Consider the following 16,176-nt stretch of genomic DNA (forward strand, 5'->3'; position numbering starts at 1 on the left):
CATATTAAAGGCCACTTTGTCAATTAATGTCTATCGAGACCGGCATCCGCTACAACCTAATGTGAGAGGCTACTCGTCTTGTCTTTCACTATTTGAGTTATTTGAATAATTGTCTAAATAATTACCACTTAAGACTCCGAACAACCTCTCGCATGCATATTACATGTTCAATGTTCATTGTTCATTGTATGGAATTTCCATCCACATATCCGTTTTATAACACGGATTTGTAAGCACTACACTTTTAATGATTAATAATTCCACGAAAGACAACATAAATGCGATTGAAGGACTATACAACTAGTGCAACTAGTTTTCTTGTATGACATTCGAGTGATATCATGGTTTGACGTAGATGCCGCGGATGGATTCTTATCATTGTCCCTAGATAATGATTAAACTCTTTTTTCTTTTCTTTTTTTTACTCTTTTATATATATATATATATATATATATATATATATATATATTCCATAATTGAGGTTTTAATTAGAGAGCATTGATTAAACTTTTTTTGTTTTTTTTACCAGTCCTTAAACATTTTTTTTATGAAAGGAAAATTAATTACAATATTACTATTTTGGGGCTTTATTTTACTGGGGGCCTTATGCAACAGCCTTAATTGGCCTAATTAGCAGCCCATGTTCTTCACATCGATTGACATATCGTATTTTAAATGGCTTGTCAAGTTACTCGCCTAAAAATATATTTAAAACACATCAATTAGCTGGATTAAAATTAATGTAAAGAGAGCATTATTCTATTACCATACCAAACCACATGACCAATTTAACAACCTTTGTTCTTTGTTAAAATAATAATAATAATAATAATGTTATATATTACACTCTCATTCTATTAGGTTGATGTGACTGTGCACATCAACCCTTGTATTAACCATTGTTAAAAAAGAAATCAAGGACCAAGGGACATTGTCATATCAGTCCAATAAAATGAGAGTGACATAAGGATGTAGTATTATAGTATATATAACATTATTATTTAACTATATATTAACACAATGTTTAATTATTGAGATGTAGTATTATAGTATATATAACATTATTATTTAACTATATATTAACACAATGTTTAATTATTGAGTAATGCTACTATTCTCACTAAATTTTTACACCAGTTTCACGTCGACTAATGTGACTTATTTAAAGTAGTTTTCCCTAACTTAAAATATATATATATATATATATATATATATATATATAAACTATTTAAAGCACGTCACATCAACCAAAATAAAATTGGTACAAAATTATAATGTGAAAAGTAACATTATTACACATTTACACTTAATTATTTTATTTAGTTATTACTCTTATATTCTTGAACATAAGAATTGCCGAGGATAAAACTAAATAAATAACAGCCGGGTCAAGTTGGCGGCCCAAAAAGGTAAAGAATCCAAAGTCATTGATTGACATTTATTTACAACCAAACAAGACCTTTGCTTTTCTTTTTTGTTGGCCTTATAAATATATGTGCCCCTTAAGATAATTAGCAGTATTAAAGTTGTAGTGTTTTGTATAACTATATAAGTCTATAACACAACCACAGAGGCAGAGCAACCGAAACACAGATAATCTGCGGACCACAACCAATACCTCCAATCATAACCAAAAAGCCCCTTTACTTTCTCTGCTTCAATCTGACTGAAACACACTCGTCATATTGAAGGCTCAGGGTATTTCTCTCTTTCTCTGCATATCTTTATCTGTTTGGTTTCATTTGCATCCTTTGCAATTTAATGCCCCTTCGATTTCCCAGACCATGATTCATTAGCCATGTTGTTTTTTTTCCATCATATTAAACCCTCTCAAATCCATTGATAGAAGAAAGAATGTTTTTTGGTTTTGTTTTTGGTTGTTTGCCGCATGGCTTTATGCTTATGGGTTTCGTGAGTTTTGGATTCTTCTGGTTATGGAGATAGATGACGACGTAGATCCTCGTGGATAAGTGGGTTTGTTTTTGTCTTAATGAGCGTGGTTGGAGGGTTTCCAAATTAACATATTTTTGCTTTCTCACAGATTGAGGAGGTATGCATGTGTATGTTGAATGCTTGATTTGTTGTCTGGGACTGGACTTGGTGATTATAATTAGCATTCCGTGCTTATGGGTCTTAAGTGAATCGTTGATTACTGCTTAGTTTTTGTTTCTGTTGTTGATACCACATGCCCATCTCTTAATTTCATTTACGGAGTCCATAATGCCCGTTAATAGAGGATCGTGGTTGTTTTTCTGTTTAGATCATGAAGTTCTGTGTGGAAGTTGCGAGTGCAACATGTGTGATTCTTAGTTTCCCTTCAAAAATGTTCAAACAAGTTAATCAAGGCTTCAGTTGAATCGATTTTCATTTATTATCGTATAGACAGTTTTGTTTATGGTCTGAGAGTTTATTCTGCTTAAGCAATAAGTAGTGCTGATTAATTTTCTAATCTCAGGTTAAGGAATGGGTTTAACAGTCGACTTTAGAAATTGGAAGTACTTAAGATGGTCATTTTTGGATCTTTGAAGAAGTGGAGTTAGCTACAGATGTATGGGACCATTGATGGTCTTATTTAGGCTCTATGGAGTTCTGAAGTTACTATTTTGGTTAAAACAAATGCTTGGGTCTGTAGGTTTGGTGGTTTTTCTTCATATGCGTTGGTTCAAGAAAAGTCAGTGTTGTCAGTTGAAACCATTTAGTATATATTGGCAATAGCAAAGGTAATAGCTAATAGTAGCATGCACAGTTAGTGAATGACATTTTCTTGAATTTTTCTTTTCCAATTATTACTAGTTTATTTATGAGGAGTTTCTGGAAGCTATGTGTTCGCGTGTAGCAAAATGGTGTGCCTCAAGTCAGCAGTAAAGACGTAAGGAACAGGACCACATAGTTGCAAAAAAGCCTGATAGAACAAGTAGAGGTGAAATCTAGAGTACCACTGGTTTTTTATTGGTTTTTCTATTACTGGAGCTAGGAATTTTGAATACTTGAAAGTTTAATAGCCAAGTCTGCGAAGGGAAGGGAAGAGAATAGTTATATGATTGATTTTTTTTTTCTTTTTCCTTTGATCTGTTGACACTGATTGAACTTGTGACTGTATGCTTTTATTGTTATATAAAAAATCACTTCAAGCTCTTTCTATTCCTAGATTTACAACTGTTGATGTGGTGAAGCATTCCAGCAGTGATCTTCAGCCGCCTTATGCCCACACTATGGGATATCACCCTAACTAGGCTGCTTGCTAGATTTGGTGCAATAGTGTGGAGAAAAGGGAGGACACCATTACTGCCTGCAATTGACCTTGATTGCTTCATTTGACTCCATGTGTATCAGGATTTGTGGGACCTAGCTGGTGGTGTTTTGAACCACTGGTAGCTATTTGTTGGTGGCCTCTTAGAGCATTCATTTCCAGCTCAACAAAATAGCCAAAATGGTATTATATATTTCATATCTTATATTAGTAAAAAAATTTGCTCTATCATCACTCTAATAAAAAATTATTTTATCATCTCTCCTATAAAATAAAAAATCAGCCTCCTTCTCCCTCCTTTTATCAAAGTTATTTTGCATATTGGTAAAATTAATGTAGATCATAATAATTCTCCACCAATTTCGTTGAAATTGAGAGGACATAGAACCTTTGTTGCAATTGAGTGGACATATAACCTTCGTTGAAATTGTTCTCATAACCGAACATGTGTACTGCTTTTTTCAATAACCCAATATCCATGAACCGAATCAAAGTTTGTGGAGGGTTTTATTTATCTTGAATTCAATGTTAAAGAAATATGAATGTTGGAGAAAGGATAGATAAAGAATATTAAAATGAAATAGTGAAAGTGAATAGCCAAATGCTGAGCTGGGTGTAGGTGCTTTGGAAAAGTGGGTAGCTAACATAGAAAAATGTGATTTTTTTAGCTAATATTTGCTGAGCTGGATGTAAATGCTCTTAGGATGTCACAGACTTGGTTAATAGATAAATGCTTTATGGATTAGAGATTATATTTTGGGTCTGATGTAGGGAATTTGATGAAATTGCTGCTTTGTTGAGTATAAAGTACACTTCTGGAATGTAGGCTGCCCTTAGTACAACCACAAAGCAGCAGGTTAGGAATATGTAGAAGATCTGGGGCTTAGGACTAAGCATATGTAGGGATCTGAAATCAGATTTTAGTGGTGAATTTTGTGCAAATATAGTCTTTGTATGACGTTGCTCAATGATTTCTTTTCTTTTGTTGTTCGGAGCTCATTTTTAGGCTACTGTGAGATAGCCAATTGCTTATTAATGCAATTTATTTCTTCGTAGTAGATCTTCGTCTTAATTTACATTCTTAACTGTCTTGGATTCCCATCATTGTGCATAAGCTTTTTTCTAATGTAGTGTTCTGTACATTCACTATGCTGTATTCCAATGATGCAACATGTTATGACATCATTTTTATAGTTGTATGTAACAAAATAGCAGGCCTGCATAAACGTAAAAATATATCTGAAAAAGAATTCAAGTTTGTTATTGTTTGTTAATTTTCAGATGGAAGCACCAAATTCTGAACATGGTCATATAATTGAAGTCTCTGGAGATGTACCAGCAGTGGGAACAAGTCTGTCTGGGAGTAAGATTTGTGGGGAAGCAGCATGTGGATTTTCGGATGCAAAAACCAGTTCCAGAGATTCCATGGAACGGTCAGCATCCATGAGGAAGCTTTTGATGGCTGTTGTACTCTGTGTCATTTTCATGAGTGTAGAAGTTGCCGGAGGTATTAAAGCCAACAGTCTTGCAATTTTGACTGATGCAGCTCATCTGCTGTCTGATGTTGCTGCATTTGCAATTTCGCTGTTCTCACTCTGGGCAGCAGGATGGGAGGCAACTCCACGTCAGTCTTACGGTTTCTTCAGAATTGAAATATTGGGTGCTCTCGTTTCCATCCAAATGATATGGCTTCTTGCTGGAATCCTTGTTTATGAAGCCATTGCTAGAATTATTAATGATACCGGTGAGGTTCAGGGCTTTCTTATGTTTGTTGTTTCTGCATTTGGTTTAGTGGTCAATATTGCCATGGCTCTCTTGTTGGGACATGATCATGGTCATGGCCATGGCCATGGCCATGATCATGCACATGGTGGACATGATCATGGCCACGGAGATCATGGTCATAGCCATGGGGGTCATGATGAAATACATAACCATGGGATAACCATTACAACGCACCCTCTTCATCATAATCATCATCATGATCATCATCATGGGGGACATTCCAAACATGATGAGCACCATCATGCTTACAAAGCAGATCTCACCGAGCCTCTGCTGAAGACATGCTGTGAAGGTGAAAAGCAGTCAGTCCATGGAGCTAAACAGAAGAAGCAGTGGAACATTAATGTACAAGGGGCTTATCTTCATGTACTTGGGGATTCCATTCAAAGTGTTGGGGTTATGATTGGTGGGGCAATCATATGGTATAAGCCTGAGTGGAAGATTATTGATGTGATATGCACCCTTGTATTTTCCGTGGTTGTGCTAGGCACAACAATCAGGATGCTGCGGAACATTCTGGAGGTTTTGATGGAGAGCACGCCTCGAGAAATTGATGCCACAAAGCTTGAGAAAGGTCTCTGTGAGATGGATGAGGTAGTTGCTATCCATGAGCTGCACATTTGGGCCATAACCGTGGGGAAAGTCTTATTGGCTTGCCATGTTATAATCAAGCCTGAGGCTGATGCTGACATGGTACTGGACAAGGTTATCGACTATATCCGAAGAGAGTACAACATCAGTCACGTGACTATTCAGATAGAGCGTCAGTAGATCCAGAGAGCGTAATCAATAATAGGTACAATGTTGCAATCGGGTGTGTCTTTCAACTATCAATTCTTTTCTATATGCGTGATCATGTCTGCTATATCTCTGGGGTCCTTTTTAGTAACAACATTTCTTATTTAGTGGATTTCTTCATGCTTTCACCTTTCTATGTTTGCCTCTGTAATCAGTTTTTGCTACGATGGATCTTTATTCTTTGGCAGGCATCAAAATTAAGAGCTTGTGCAATGACTGGTTAAATTGCTCATGAAGTAGGCATGGATGGATTGGGATCCCCTACAATCCCCGTGCCCGGATTGCAGGGGATTCCTGCAAGTGTGAGAGGTCCCTACTTGGGGAGGTGGACTCCATTTTGGGCCTCTCACAATTTTCTGTCCAATTGCTAGGGACAACAATTGTAGGGGATCTCAATCCTAAATTGATGAGGCTGTGGGCCTGTTGTTTTGTTTTTGATGTGGTGCCACTATTAATAGAGATGGTCTTGGCCTGCTCCCGTTGAGATGAGCAATAACTTTTGGGGGGTCAGTAAATAGGCGCTCTTTGTGCTGATTAGTATTGTAGTATGCAGTATGTAGTGGGTGCTCTGTAACAAAGTATAAAGGAGTATTGGAAGAGGTTCTATTTGCATGTTTATCTCTCATGCAGTACAATATCTGGGGGACTTTTTATTTGCCGATGTCTACTGATACAATCATAGAACATGTCATGACTAAAATGTTACATATTCTTGTACAACTCAACAACTGAAAAGTTATAAGCACGACATGCCACTTGAACACCAGAAAATCCTGCTTCTTTTGCCAAACTTTCGAGTTCTCTCTCTGTCCTCTCCTTTCTCTCCTGGTTTATATTCATCAGGAAGAAATACATCTGAGACAAGCTTTTATCAGCATCAGTAGTTGCAGGGGCTTCTGGGATCACCATATCTACCAGTATCACCTTCCCGTGGTCTGGTAGTGCTTCATAACAATTCCTCAGTATCTTCAGGCAATGTTTGTCGTCCCAACTGTGAAGTATCCACTGTCTCATTCATATCTCGTTGTCAGTTAAAACCTCTCCATAATGCACAACCAATGAATACTGATTATTTAAATGCTCAGGCAACAAATTACTGATTTATGTATTTTTGCTGTTCTCTGAATTATCATGGGAGATAGAAAGATCCAACTCTTAGAAAGAACTCAGTTTGTATCTACTTCATTTAATCAGTGTCTTTGAGAGGGACATGCAATATTTTAGCTAGTTTGATTATACTGAACTAACCTTCATGAAAATGGCATCTCCTTTAGGAATTGTTACAAACATGTCCCCTGCAACGTGCTCAATACCTGCCACAATAATTTCCCATGAATTAAGACAGAAAAGTAAATTAATTAATTTGAGACACACTTATGATCTAAAGAATTGCATTTTCCTAGTCAGAAAGGAGTTAATTATTTGAAGAAACCCCAATATTGAAATTCATACCAGGATAGGAAGGTGACTTTCCTATGACAGAAGGCAAGTCAAAGTTGACAGCATTAATGGTAGGGTACTTGGAGATGATCATGTTAAGGATGGTGGCGTCGCCTCCTCCGACATCAATCAGCGATTTCAGGCCTTCAAAACCCTTGTACTTCTCAAGAATATTGTTCATCAACATTGGGTTAAAATCTTTCATTGAGCCCTTGAAAATTTCTCCGAATCTGGCATCCTTCCCCATGTACTCAATCGCTTTCATCCCATGAGCCTTGTCAAATGGTAGTCCTCCTACCAGAACTGCATCTTTCAAATGGTACCTGTTGTGATATTTCCATTAAAAGTTATGCAAAGAAAAGAGAGAAAAGGGTGGTGGTGATGATGCATCGTCCATGACAAAGTAACGAGCTTTTGTTAACTTTGTAATATATACCAGATATTGGTGATGGCCTTGTCCTGTATCATGTCTAACAAGGGTGCCATTGATCCTCCATTCTGGTTCCGGACGAAGTACTTGGAGACGGGCGCCAAACCATAGAGCCTGAGAACGATGCCACCATGCTGGTGATCAGTGGAAGTAGAGCAGTTGAGGATGGAGTGGGTGGCCAGAAGGCGGAGCATACAATCAAGAAGTGAAGATGAGTCTGCGTTGCTGTGAGTGGGGATCTGGGAGGCTATTTGGGAAGAAGAGAGAAGGGCTCCTGGACCAGCTCTGTGTATGATCTCAAGCACACCAAGCTCTACTGCAGCTTTCAATACCATCGGCAACAGTGATGCGCTTGCAAGCTGCAGAGCATACTGGGAGAGATTCTCCTCCTCATCCTCTAATTCCTTGCTGGATGTTCCCATCTGGTTTGCCATGGAGTTGCAGATCAGAACTTGGCGTTCAAACAATTGCAGCTCTGACCTCCAACACAACTCTACAGAATATTCAACGTAGCTTTTCAAAGCTTGTGTGCGCAAATTGGACTTTACTTTTAAGTGGCGTCATGTGTAGTACCATGTTATTTGATTTCCATTAAATTCATCTCTTTTATTAAAATCAAAGCAATTATAAATTCTATATTAAGGCGTAGTGTTACCACATTGCTAAATGTGATCACCCAAAATACCGAAATTTCGATCATAAAAGAGCTCACACCTAAATGTATCAAAAGTGATACTCACTTTACATTTGAGTTCACATTATTATCAAAATTGAAAGTCAATCGTGAGTTTAAGTTACTCAAGTAATAATAGTTTATAGAATAATAACACAACTAATCCAATTTAGTGCATTACAACCACACCAACATATCACTTAAAAGTCTTCACTTTCATGATCAACATAAATTATCTTGATTTTTTATTTTTATATAATCAAGTAAGGGGAATGGGAGGAAATGGAGAATTGCAATAGGATAAAAAAGGAAAAGGGTGGGGAACTCAAATAATAGCCCAAAACAAATTAGAAAACGATGCAATAGAAAGCAAAGTAGAACAAACAAATTAACAAGTGAAAATGGGTCAACCATCAAGGACGGTGGTTTAATGGCCTAAGAAAGTTCCCAAGTAATCAAGGTATGTATTAAGGCGTGGGTTTAAATTTCTGCAATGGAGAATCTTTACATATGTCTGACTAGTATTAGCTATCTTAGATTTCCATTAATACTCTAGTGAGGCTGGGTCAAACTATGGCTCAGTCGGACTTGAGAGAGCTCTGAGACTGGGTTAGGCTATGGCTCAGTTGGACTTAAGAGAGCGCATGCAGTTTTCACCGTCTAGGCCCCTCATGTGCAACTCCCAACGAATAGATGCTACTATGGTCATGCCCAAGTAGAATAGCCACAATTGGTCTTCCTAGTCTACCATCTTTGCTCATAAAAAAATAAAAATAAAAAATAAAAAATAAAAAAAGGAAGTGAAAATGGCTCAAATGAATGACCCGCCCGCACCGTAGAAGGCTATATCTGGGTCCATAACAAACAAAATAGGCAAACACCAGCCAAAAGGAAAAGTCTTCCCCCCAAAAGATTAGCACCAACAGAGCAGGTGTACTAAATTTCACAAAAGAAAGCAACAGAGAAACAAAGGAAACAACTAAAAAACAGTAAAACAAACAGCAAAAACTCAAAACACCGGGGTAACGGTGGTAGAAGGCGATTGATGGCCATGCGCCAATGCGTGGTACATTGATGGAGGTGCAGAGCTGGACGGCAGGGAGCAAAGTAGTCGATGGAGAGGCGCGGAGGAGGATCGGAGAGACGGAGATGAGTAGATCTGGTTTTGGAAGAACCAGATCCGTAAAAGCAGTCAAAACCGAGGATGATCATGATGGTGGGCTGCTGGAGGACGGAGAGGAGGCAAAGGACTATGGATCTGTGTAGGAGAGGAGATGGGGACGGAGAAAAAAAAAAAGAGAAGAAATGGGGAAGGGAAGAGTACGGAAACAAGCTCAATAGCTCCTCCCTCAGAAAGCTCACGAGTGAGCAACTGTCTCCGAAGAGACATGAAGAAAAAATCATCCAAATGAGTTTTTCTCTCTTCAAAGTTCAAACAAGAGAGAGAAGCTTCCTTTTTTCTTTTTTTACATAAATTATCTTTTTTTCTTATTATTTTTTATTTTTTTAGCAAAAGAGTAGGTTAGAAAGATCTATTTGGTGACTATAGTAACATCTACTCGTTGATAACTGCACAGAAAGGGTCTAAACGGTGAGAACCGCTGAGCTATAGCCTTACCCAGCTCCACCGGGGCATTAATGAGAATTCAATATATGGAGATTCTTCATTACAGATATTCAAACCTACGCTCTAATACATGCATTAACCACCACCTTGATGGTCATAAATTATCTTGATTGATTTGTTTTTTAGTCATGTCCAAACAAATGGTTAGTTCAATTCCTGATTATAAAATAAAGTTCATAGGAGGGCATAAAGTATTATGACTTAAAAAACTATACATGCATAGATGTCACACGCGTGTATATAAAAGATACGTCAAATTAGTGTGCTAATAAATTTTAGAAGATAAACAACTTTATTAATAAATGGAAAATGAGGTAGAAATGAAATTGACTTTTTGATAATTAAATAAACATGTTGGTACTGACTCCAGCTCATGTCTAAACAGCAGAATATATAGATCAAGCACTAGATCAAGATGCTATGCTTTGAAGGTGTCTAAACAGCATTGGGTTGCAAGGCCTCTGTTCCAAAATCTCTCATAGTATTCTCCATATGTAAAATTTCTATACACTGCTGGCTGCTCATCGCTGATCAGCTCCTTGGCAGGCTCTATTACAGCATCAGGTGATGGACAGTAGAACGTTGGGATGGATATCCTCTCCCTGTTGCAGTTCACCACAGCCCGATGGAGCACACTCTTGTATCGATCGTTGCTTATAACCTGAATACAAAATGAAACATTAGCATCTTGAAAGTTTAAATTAGCTGGCTGCAATCCCCCATCTGGATTGCAGCCGGCTCGACTGCAATTGTGAGAGACTCAGGCCTAATTGTCTAGATATTTATTGCCAATCTCTTTGGGACCACTCACAATCACTTTGCCGGTTTACAGGGGCAACTGATTCATGGGTAGAGTAATTTTACCTGCATTTGGTCACCGATGTTGACAATGAAGGTATTTGGAATAGGATTAACGGCAATCCATTTGCCATTGTTTAAGACCTGCAATCCAGGAACATCATCCTGAAGAAGAATTGTGATTAGATTAGGGTCAGTATGGCCAGGCAATCCGTATGTAAGCTCTGGCTGCGGGCAGGGTGGATAGTAATTCAACGCCATATGTTGGGCATGTTTCCCTAAAGCCTTTCCAATGTAGTCTCTTTCTAGGCCTAAGCTCTCCGATATGGCCTCAAGCAGTCTCAGCACCAACCCTCTGACACTGGTGGAGTACTCACCCACCTCCTCCCTGTATAAAAACAATACAACAGCTGTAATCAGAATAATTGTTCAAATAATCATGATATTCTGAATTCAGACAATCTTAATTTCCATGCACCCTTTAAAATCACCCACCTAAAGGATGGAGGATTTGAAGGCCATTCGTGCACATAGTCCTCGAGAGGATAGCAATGGAGTCTCAAGAAATCCCTCCAGTTTGACACCTTTTCTGTCTTGACATTGAAACTAGTGGAAAGCCTGGTGGTTTTGGTAGGGTCATCTGAGTAATTCTTCAACCTCTCACTCTCTGGCAATTTGAAAAAGTCTCTTGATGTACGCGTGATTTTTTTGATCAATGACTCTGGTACTCCATGGTTTTTAATCTGAAAATTCATGTATTATTATAAGAAGAAGGTTCAATTCATATACATCATAAATCATGGTGCATGTAATCGTAAGATAAAATAATGGAGTAAGACGAACATATCCTATTGGTACCTGGAAGAAACCATTTTGTTGGCATGCTTCGCCAATCTGTTTGATAATTTCAGAGTGGTCGGAGCCGTGGAGGCCCTGTAGATCGATGAGGGGAATGGAGTCATCTGATGTCTGAACGTCGGAGAGATTTGGCCGGTCGGAGATTGGTCGGATGTAGTTTGAGGGAACATGGCTGACGCTTGATGCAAGGTCTGATAACAATAGCTTAGTGGCGGCCATCTTTTGCTGATGCTAATCTGCCAATTTCTGTTCTCGGTTATTGAGTTCTTAATTCCTGAGTTGTCGAAGCTGAGGGGATGCCTCCTCTATATATAGCAAATGGGTGGCGCAGCGGATGACATCACTTTCTTGGCTAGTCGTGACGACAGCAGAAATCCGCTGCGTCTTCAAAGAATTATTTTTGAAAGTTTCGGTCTAATGTATCCTCTCAATTCCAATGAAATCTAGAATCGTCTTTTCCATTTTTTTTTTTTTTTAATTTCTTTTTTCTTTTCTTCGTTTTGAATGGGAGTGAAGTCGAACAAAGCATACATGAATATTTTCAAAGAAAATTAAAAAATTAAAAAAAAAAAAAAAGTCTAGCAAACTTTAATTGATGTGTAAAAAAAAGTAAGAATGTTTGATAAAAAAAAATGATTTATAATGATTTTTTTTTTAATTTAACTAATAGTAAAATGTGATTGATGTGATGTAAAAAATAAGGATATTGGAGTTGAATTTAAAAATAATATGTGTCTTCTTTTTGGGTCCTGGTCCATTACAAACAACCCCAGCAACTTTTACGCAATTTGAAACTTCATAATCCATGTGGAGAAATTGTTTTTTATTTATTTATTGGAGAGCTTTTTAAGAAAAATAATATTTAGTAGACTGTTATATAATACCAAAAATCATTATTTCTCCGATTTGAATTAAGATCTAGCTTATAATTCTCTCAACCTCAACCGTTCGCTATAATGAAAGATTGAAAATGAGCCACATTAACAAGTATAGTAGAATGTTATGATCTTTTAAGTGTTTGGTATGGCTTAAGTGGATGTTAATAATGTGTATCATTTGTGAATAAGTTCTAGATGAGGTTTTTTTAAAAAAAAAAAAAATGAAAGACCAATCCAAAACAAATCGGGGCGGCCGGCCGGCCTACGGCCTCAACTTATTATTATGGGGTCATGATGTGGCTCATCCTGAGCCATTGGATAAGAATTGTCTAGAAATTTTAGAGCAGCTCCGGTACAAGTGTACCTATTGAGAATATCATTCAATCACGTGAAGTCTGAAGACATGTCTGGCACCTGACTGCCTCCTTCTCTAAAGATCTAGATCACCTAGGGCTGTTTGCTAAAGGGACAAAAAAAAAATTAAAATCCTTATTATTAAGCTCAAAATTAACTTTTAATATTTTTACTTTTTACATCAGATTAATCACTTTTTATTTCATTTTTTTTATACAAAATATTTGTTGGGGATTATCCTACATCTTGTAGAAAGGGCTGATGGTCAGTTTATAAGTGTGAGAGAAAGCATTACCTCTTGAGCTAACTTTTGAGATTGAGATAGGTCCAAGACTACCCAACACTAGTATCAAATTCCAAGTTTACCAATAAGTCTCGGCCCAACAGTCCACGGGAAAAACGGGCTATCCCTACTCCGACCTAGGGCCCAATGTGTGAGGGGAAGATTGTTGGGTTTATCCCACATCGATTGTGAAAGGGGCTGATGGTCTCTTTATAAGTGTGAGAGAAAGTCTCACCTCTTAAACTAGTTTTTAGAGTTGAGAGAGGTTCAAGACTACCTAACAATATTTTTATTTTTTTTCTTACATCAATCAAATCTTGTTATAGTTCCAAGCCAATATCCAAAGTCAATCAGCCCCATAGAGGCTAGAGCCAATGTAATTGTCAGTCAAAAATGACTGAAATTTAGTTAAGAAAATAAGACCGGCATGTAGAATCATATAAATTTCTCATATTATTTATTTGAATTGCTAATAATTTTGACAAATAATTACTTAAATTCTCTTTTTTTTTTTCTTTTTTTTTTTAAAGTAAAAAAGCAAGCAAGCAAATGAGATTAACTTTAATTATTTTACACAGTGCAATTATAGTAGCTGCCCGAGTAAACCCAAATGCTCAAATATTGCAAAGAGATAGCGGTGATTGAAGCAGTCTGTGCATGATTGGTTAGTTGCACGAGTTGATTGGGTTGCTGAATTTTGCTGGTAGGACATAGTAGATGACGTAGTGTCCATGAATAATCATGATGTAGTTACAATGACATCAAATATTCTTCTCAGAATTGAGAATACCCGTACGGAGTTTTGCTGTTCCCACAATAATCCAATGATTTCTCGGCCAGATAAACGAAAATTGGTAGTCGGTAGATATTTGATGAAAACAACAGGCCCATAAAAACCTAACTTTTTTTAGGTTAACCGACCGACCAGGTAGGAATTAACGGCTGTGTTAATCACTTTTGTCAATGGCGGTGCCTACTTTTTCGAAAATAAACACCCAATTTGCTGCGGATAAAAACCATGTGCTGTTGACATGCAGAAAGCTGTAATGCATGAATTACATATTGGGTTGTTGGCAAGTCGACATTAAAAGTATTTAAATAAATACAATTAGATATTATGTGATCAATTCATTAATTTTTTTTTAAAACGTCATATTAGTAACCTTTTTTTTTTTTTTATTCAAAAAAAAGTTTGAGAGAGAGGCCAATTATAACTATTTTACTTGAGCGTGATCATAATAATACCAATCCGTGAAACGCCACTCAAAAGGGACCTAGATAGTGGAAACTACAGGTGCTCTTTTAAGACCAATTAAACTATAGCTTAACACCTACTTTACTAAGACATCAATAGGACTAAAGGTGAATAAAATATTAATAACTACTTAAACTCGACTAAATGACAAGAAGATAAAATATGAATAAATTTTGGAGGATGTGATAATAAAAATTAATTATAAAATCAGTACTTCTAATTAGAAAAATTAAATAACTGGGGTTTATGTACTGTTAATCTGTTATATCATCTCAACAATTTAAGAATTATAAAATAAAAATTTGATATGGTTGAATGACAACAAAGCGTCGTGGCGGTCCCAAAGCCACTGGTTTGTAAATATCTATGGGATGCATGGCAGCTGCCCCAGTTTGTACAATCATTTCATAGCTTTTTGAAAACTAGTACCAACAAAAGGGTGAATGAAAACAGCACGCCTGTGCGAGCAATTACTTGAGTACTGATACACAGCACACGGAGTGCTGTGCACGCCTGTGCAAATTTTTTTTTTTTTTAAATTAAAAAAAAAAAAAAAAAATTTGCACGCCGTATGCTATTTTACTTCACCTCAATTATATTTGTCGGACTAGAATATGTTCTTAATTAATGTTAATTTGGTTTAACAAATAACAAAGGAGTAGTGATTTTTAACACACTGGCGTGTTTGAATAGTAAACACGTCGATGTTAAAATATTATAAAATAATATTTAAACAGTAAAAATAATAATATAATATAATATTTTAACACTAGCGTGATTACTGTTTAAATACATTGGTTTGCTAAAAATTACTGCTCATAACAAAAAATAAAAATGTCGTCACATGATTCACCTTTAGTTAATTGGTGTAAATAGTGAGCATTATATACTTTCTTTCTTTTTTTTCCTAAGCTGAGAGTATTATATACGAGTCCTGATTCACAGCACACGGCGTGCTTAGCACACCTGTGCAATTTTTTTTTTTTTTGCACAGCACGCCGCATGTTGTTTTCATTCACCCATTATATACTTGTTAGCATGGTGAGGTGAGCTTTGACAAAAGAAAAGCACGGAACAACATGCAAGACATTTCAGGTTGATTATATAGTTGGTCGCACAATCAATCTTAGACTATGAATACGTACATGTGAAAGAGATAAGGGGGTAAAAGATCAAAGATTTGTTGGGAGTGTCAATGATATATATCTTCCATGTTTAAGTTAATAAAAATAATTAAGGAATAGAGTTATAGTTAGAAAAAAGATTATAATACAAGGATAATAGAGGATGGTACAAGCGTGTGTGTACCGGGAATATATGGTAGCCTTTTCTTTCTTTGGTGAAGTGTTTTCCTTAACGGCTACGTGTACGTTGTTCTTTGATAAGGCACGACTTTGATTAGATATGACGTCTAATTTGCGTTCTCTAATCAGGTACGTCATTTGTTAGGTGTCTCTTGCTAATTGCTAATGAGATAAGGTCTTGACAAAGTTGTGAAGCCAAATTCTTTGCCGTCGTGCAAGATACTACTTGTCCACTGGGGTGAAGCAAAACAGCACATTAGCATGCCTGCCACGTCAGTGTAAAAATTATTTATTTTTTTTATAATTAAAAAAAAATAAAAAAAAAATTTACACTGGCGTGCTACGCACGCCGCGTGCTACGCACGCCGCGTGCTGTGTATCACGGCTAGTCCACTAGTAGGCTAAGGACATTGCCTGATTGTTGACCGAGACTAATGTGATAG

At 36.8% G+C, this 16,176-nt stretch overlaps 3 protein-coding genes across 6 annotated transcripts in view; 1 reads left to right on the plus strand and 2 right to left on the minus strand.

Moving 5' to 3' along the window:
- Positions 1 to 6,517, plus strand: part of LOC132173705 (metal tolerance protein 1-like) — an 8,556-nt gene extending 2,039 nt beyond the window's left edge. Inside the window, exons 1-4 of one of the 4 annotated variants that reach the window (XM_059585281.1) lie at positions 1,532 to 1,698; positions 3,334 to 3,433; positions 4,532 to 5,831; positions 6,022 to 6,517. In XM_059585281.1, coding sequence (XP_059441264.1) covers positions 3,431 to 3,433; positions 4,532 to 5,806 — 1,278 coding nt within the window. In that variant the 5' untranslated portion in view covers positions 1,532 to 1,698; positions 3,334 to 3,430 and the 3' untranslated portion in view covers positions 5,807 to 5,831; positions 6,022 to 6,517. Of the gene's footprint in view, positions 1 to 1,531; positions 1,699 to 3,333; positions 3,434 to 4,531; positions 5,968 to 6,021 lie in introns of those variants that run through there. The other 3 variants (XM_059585280.1, XM_059585282.1, XM_059585283.1) reach the window with 3 other exon arrangements.
- On the minus strand, positions 6,409 to 8,990 carry LOC132173707 (caffeic acid 3-O-methyltransferase). The gene is made up of 4 exons (XM_059585284.1): positions 7,710 to 8,990; positions 7,286 to 7,596; positions 7,082 to 7,146; positions 6,409 to 6,838 (listed from the first exon to the last, which is right to left on the minus strand). The coding sequence occupies exons 1-4, from the start codon at positions 8,135 to 8,137 to the stop codon at positions 6,536 to 6,538; spliced, it is 1,107 nt and encodes a 368-aa protein (XP_059441267.1). The 5' UTR covers positions 8,138 to 8,990; the 3' UTR covers positions 6,409 to 6,535.
- A 1,330-nt stretch (positions 8,991 to 10,320) lies between these two features.
- LOC132175629 (protein DMR6-LIKE OXYGENASE 2-like) lies at positions 10,321 to 11,924 on the minus strand. Its single transcript, XM_059587629.1, has 4 exons — positions 11,660 to 11,924; positions 11,297 to 11,544; positions 10,868 to 11,189; positions 10,321 to 10,664 (listed from the first exon to the last, which is right to left on the minus strand). The coding sequence occupies exons 1-4, from the start codon at positions 11,876 to 11,878 to the stop codon at positions 10,422 to 10,424; spliced, it is 1,032 nt and encodes a 343-aa protein (XP_059443612.1). The 5' UTR covers positions 11,879 to 11,924; the 3' UTR covers positions 10,321 to 10,421.
- Positions 11,925 to 16,176: the final 4,252 nt, after the last annotated feature.

This window comes from Corylus avellana, chromosome ca3 (genome assembly GCF_901000735.1).
Source record: "Corylus avellana chromosome ca3, CavTom2PMs-1.0".
Lineage (NCBI taxonomy): Eukaryota > Viridiplantae > Streptophyta > Magnoliopsida > Fagales > Betulaceae > Corylus > Corylus avellana.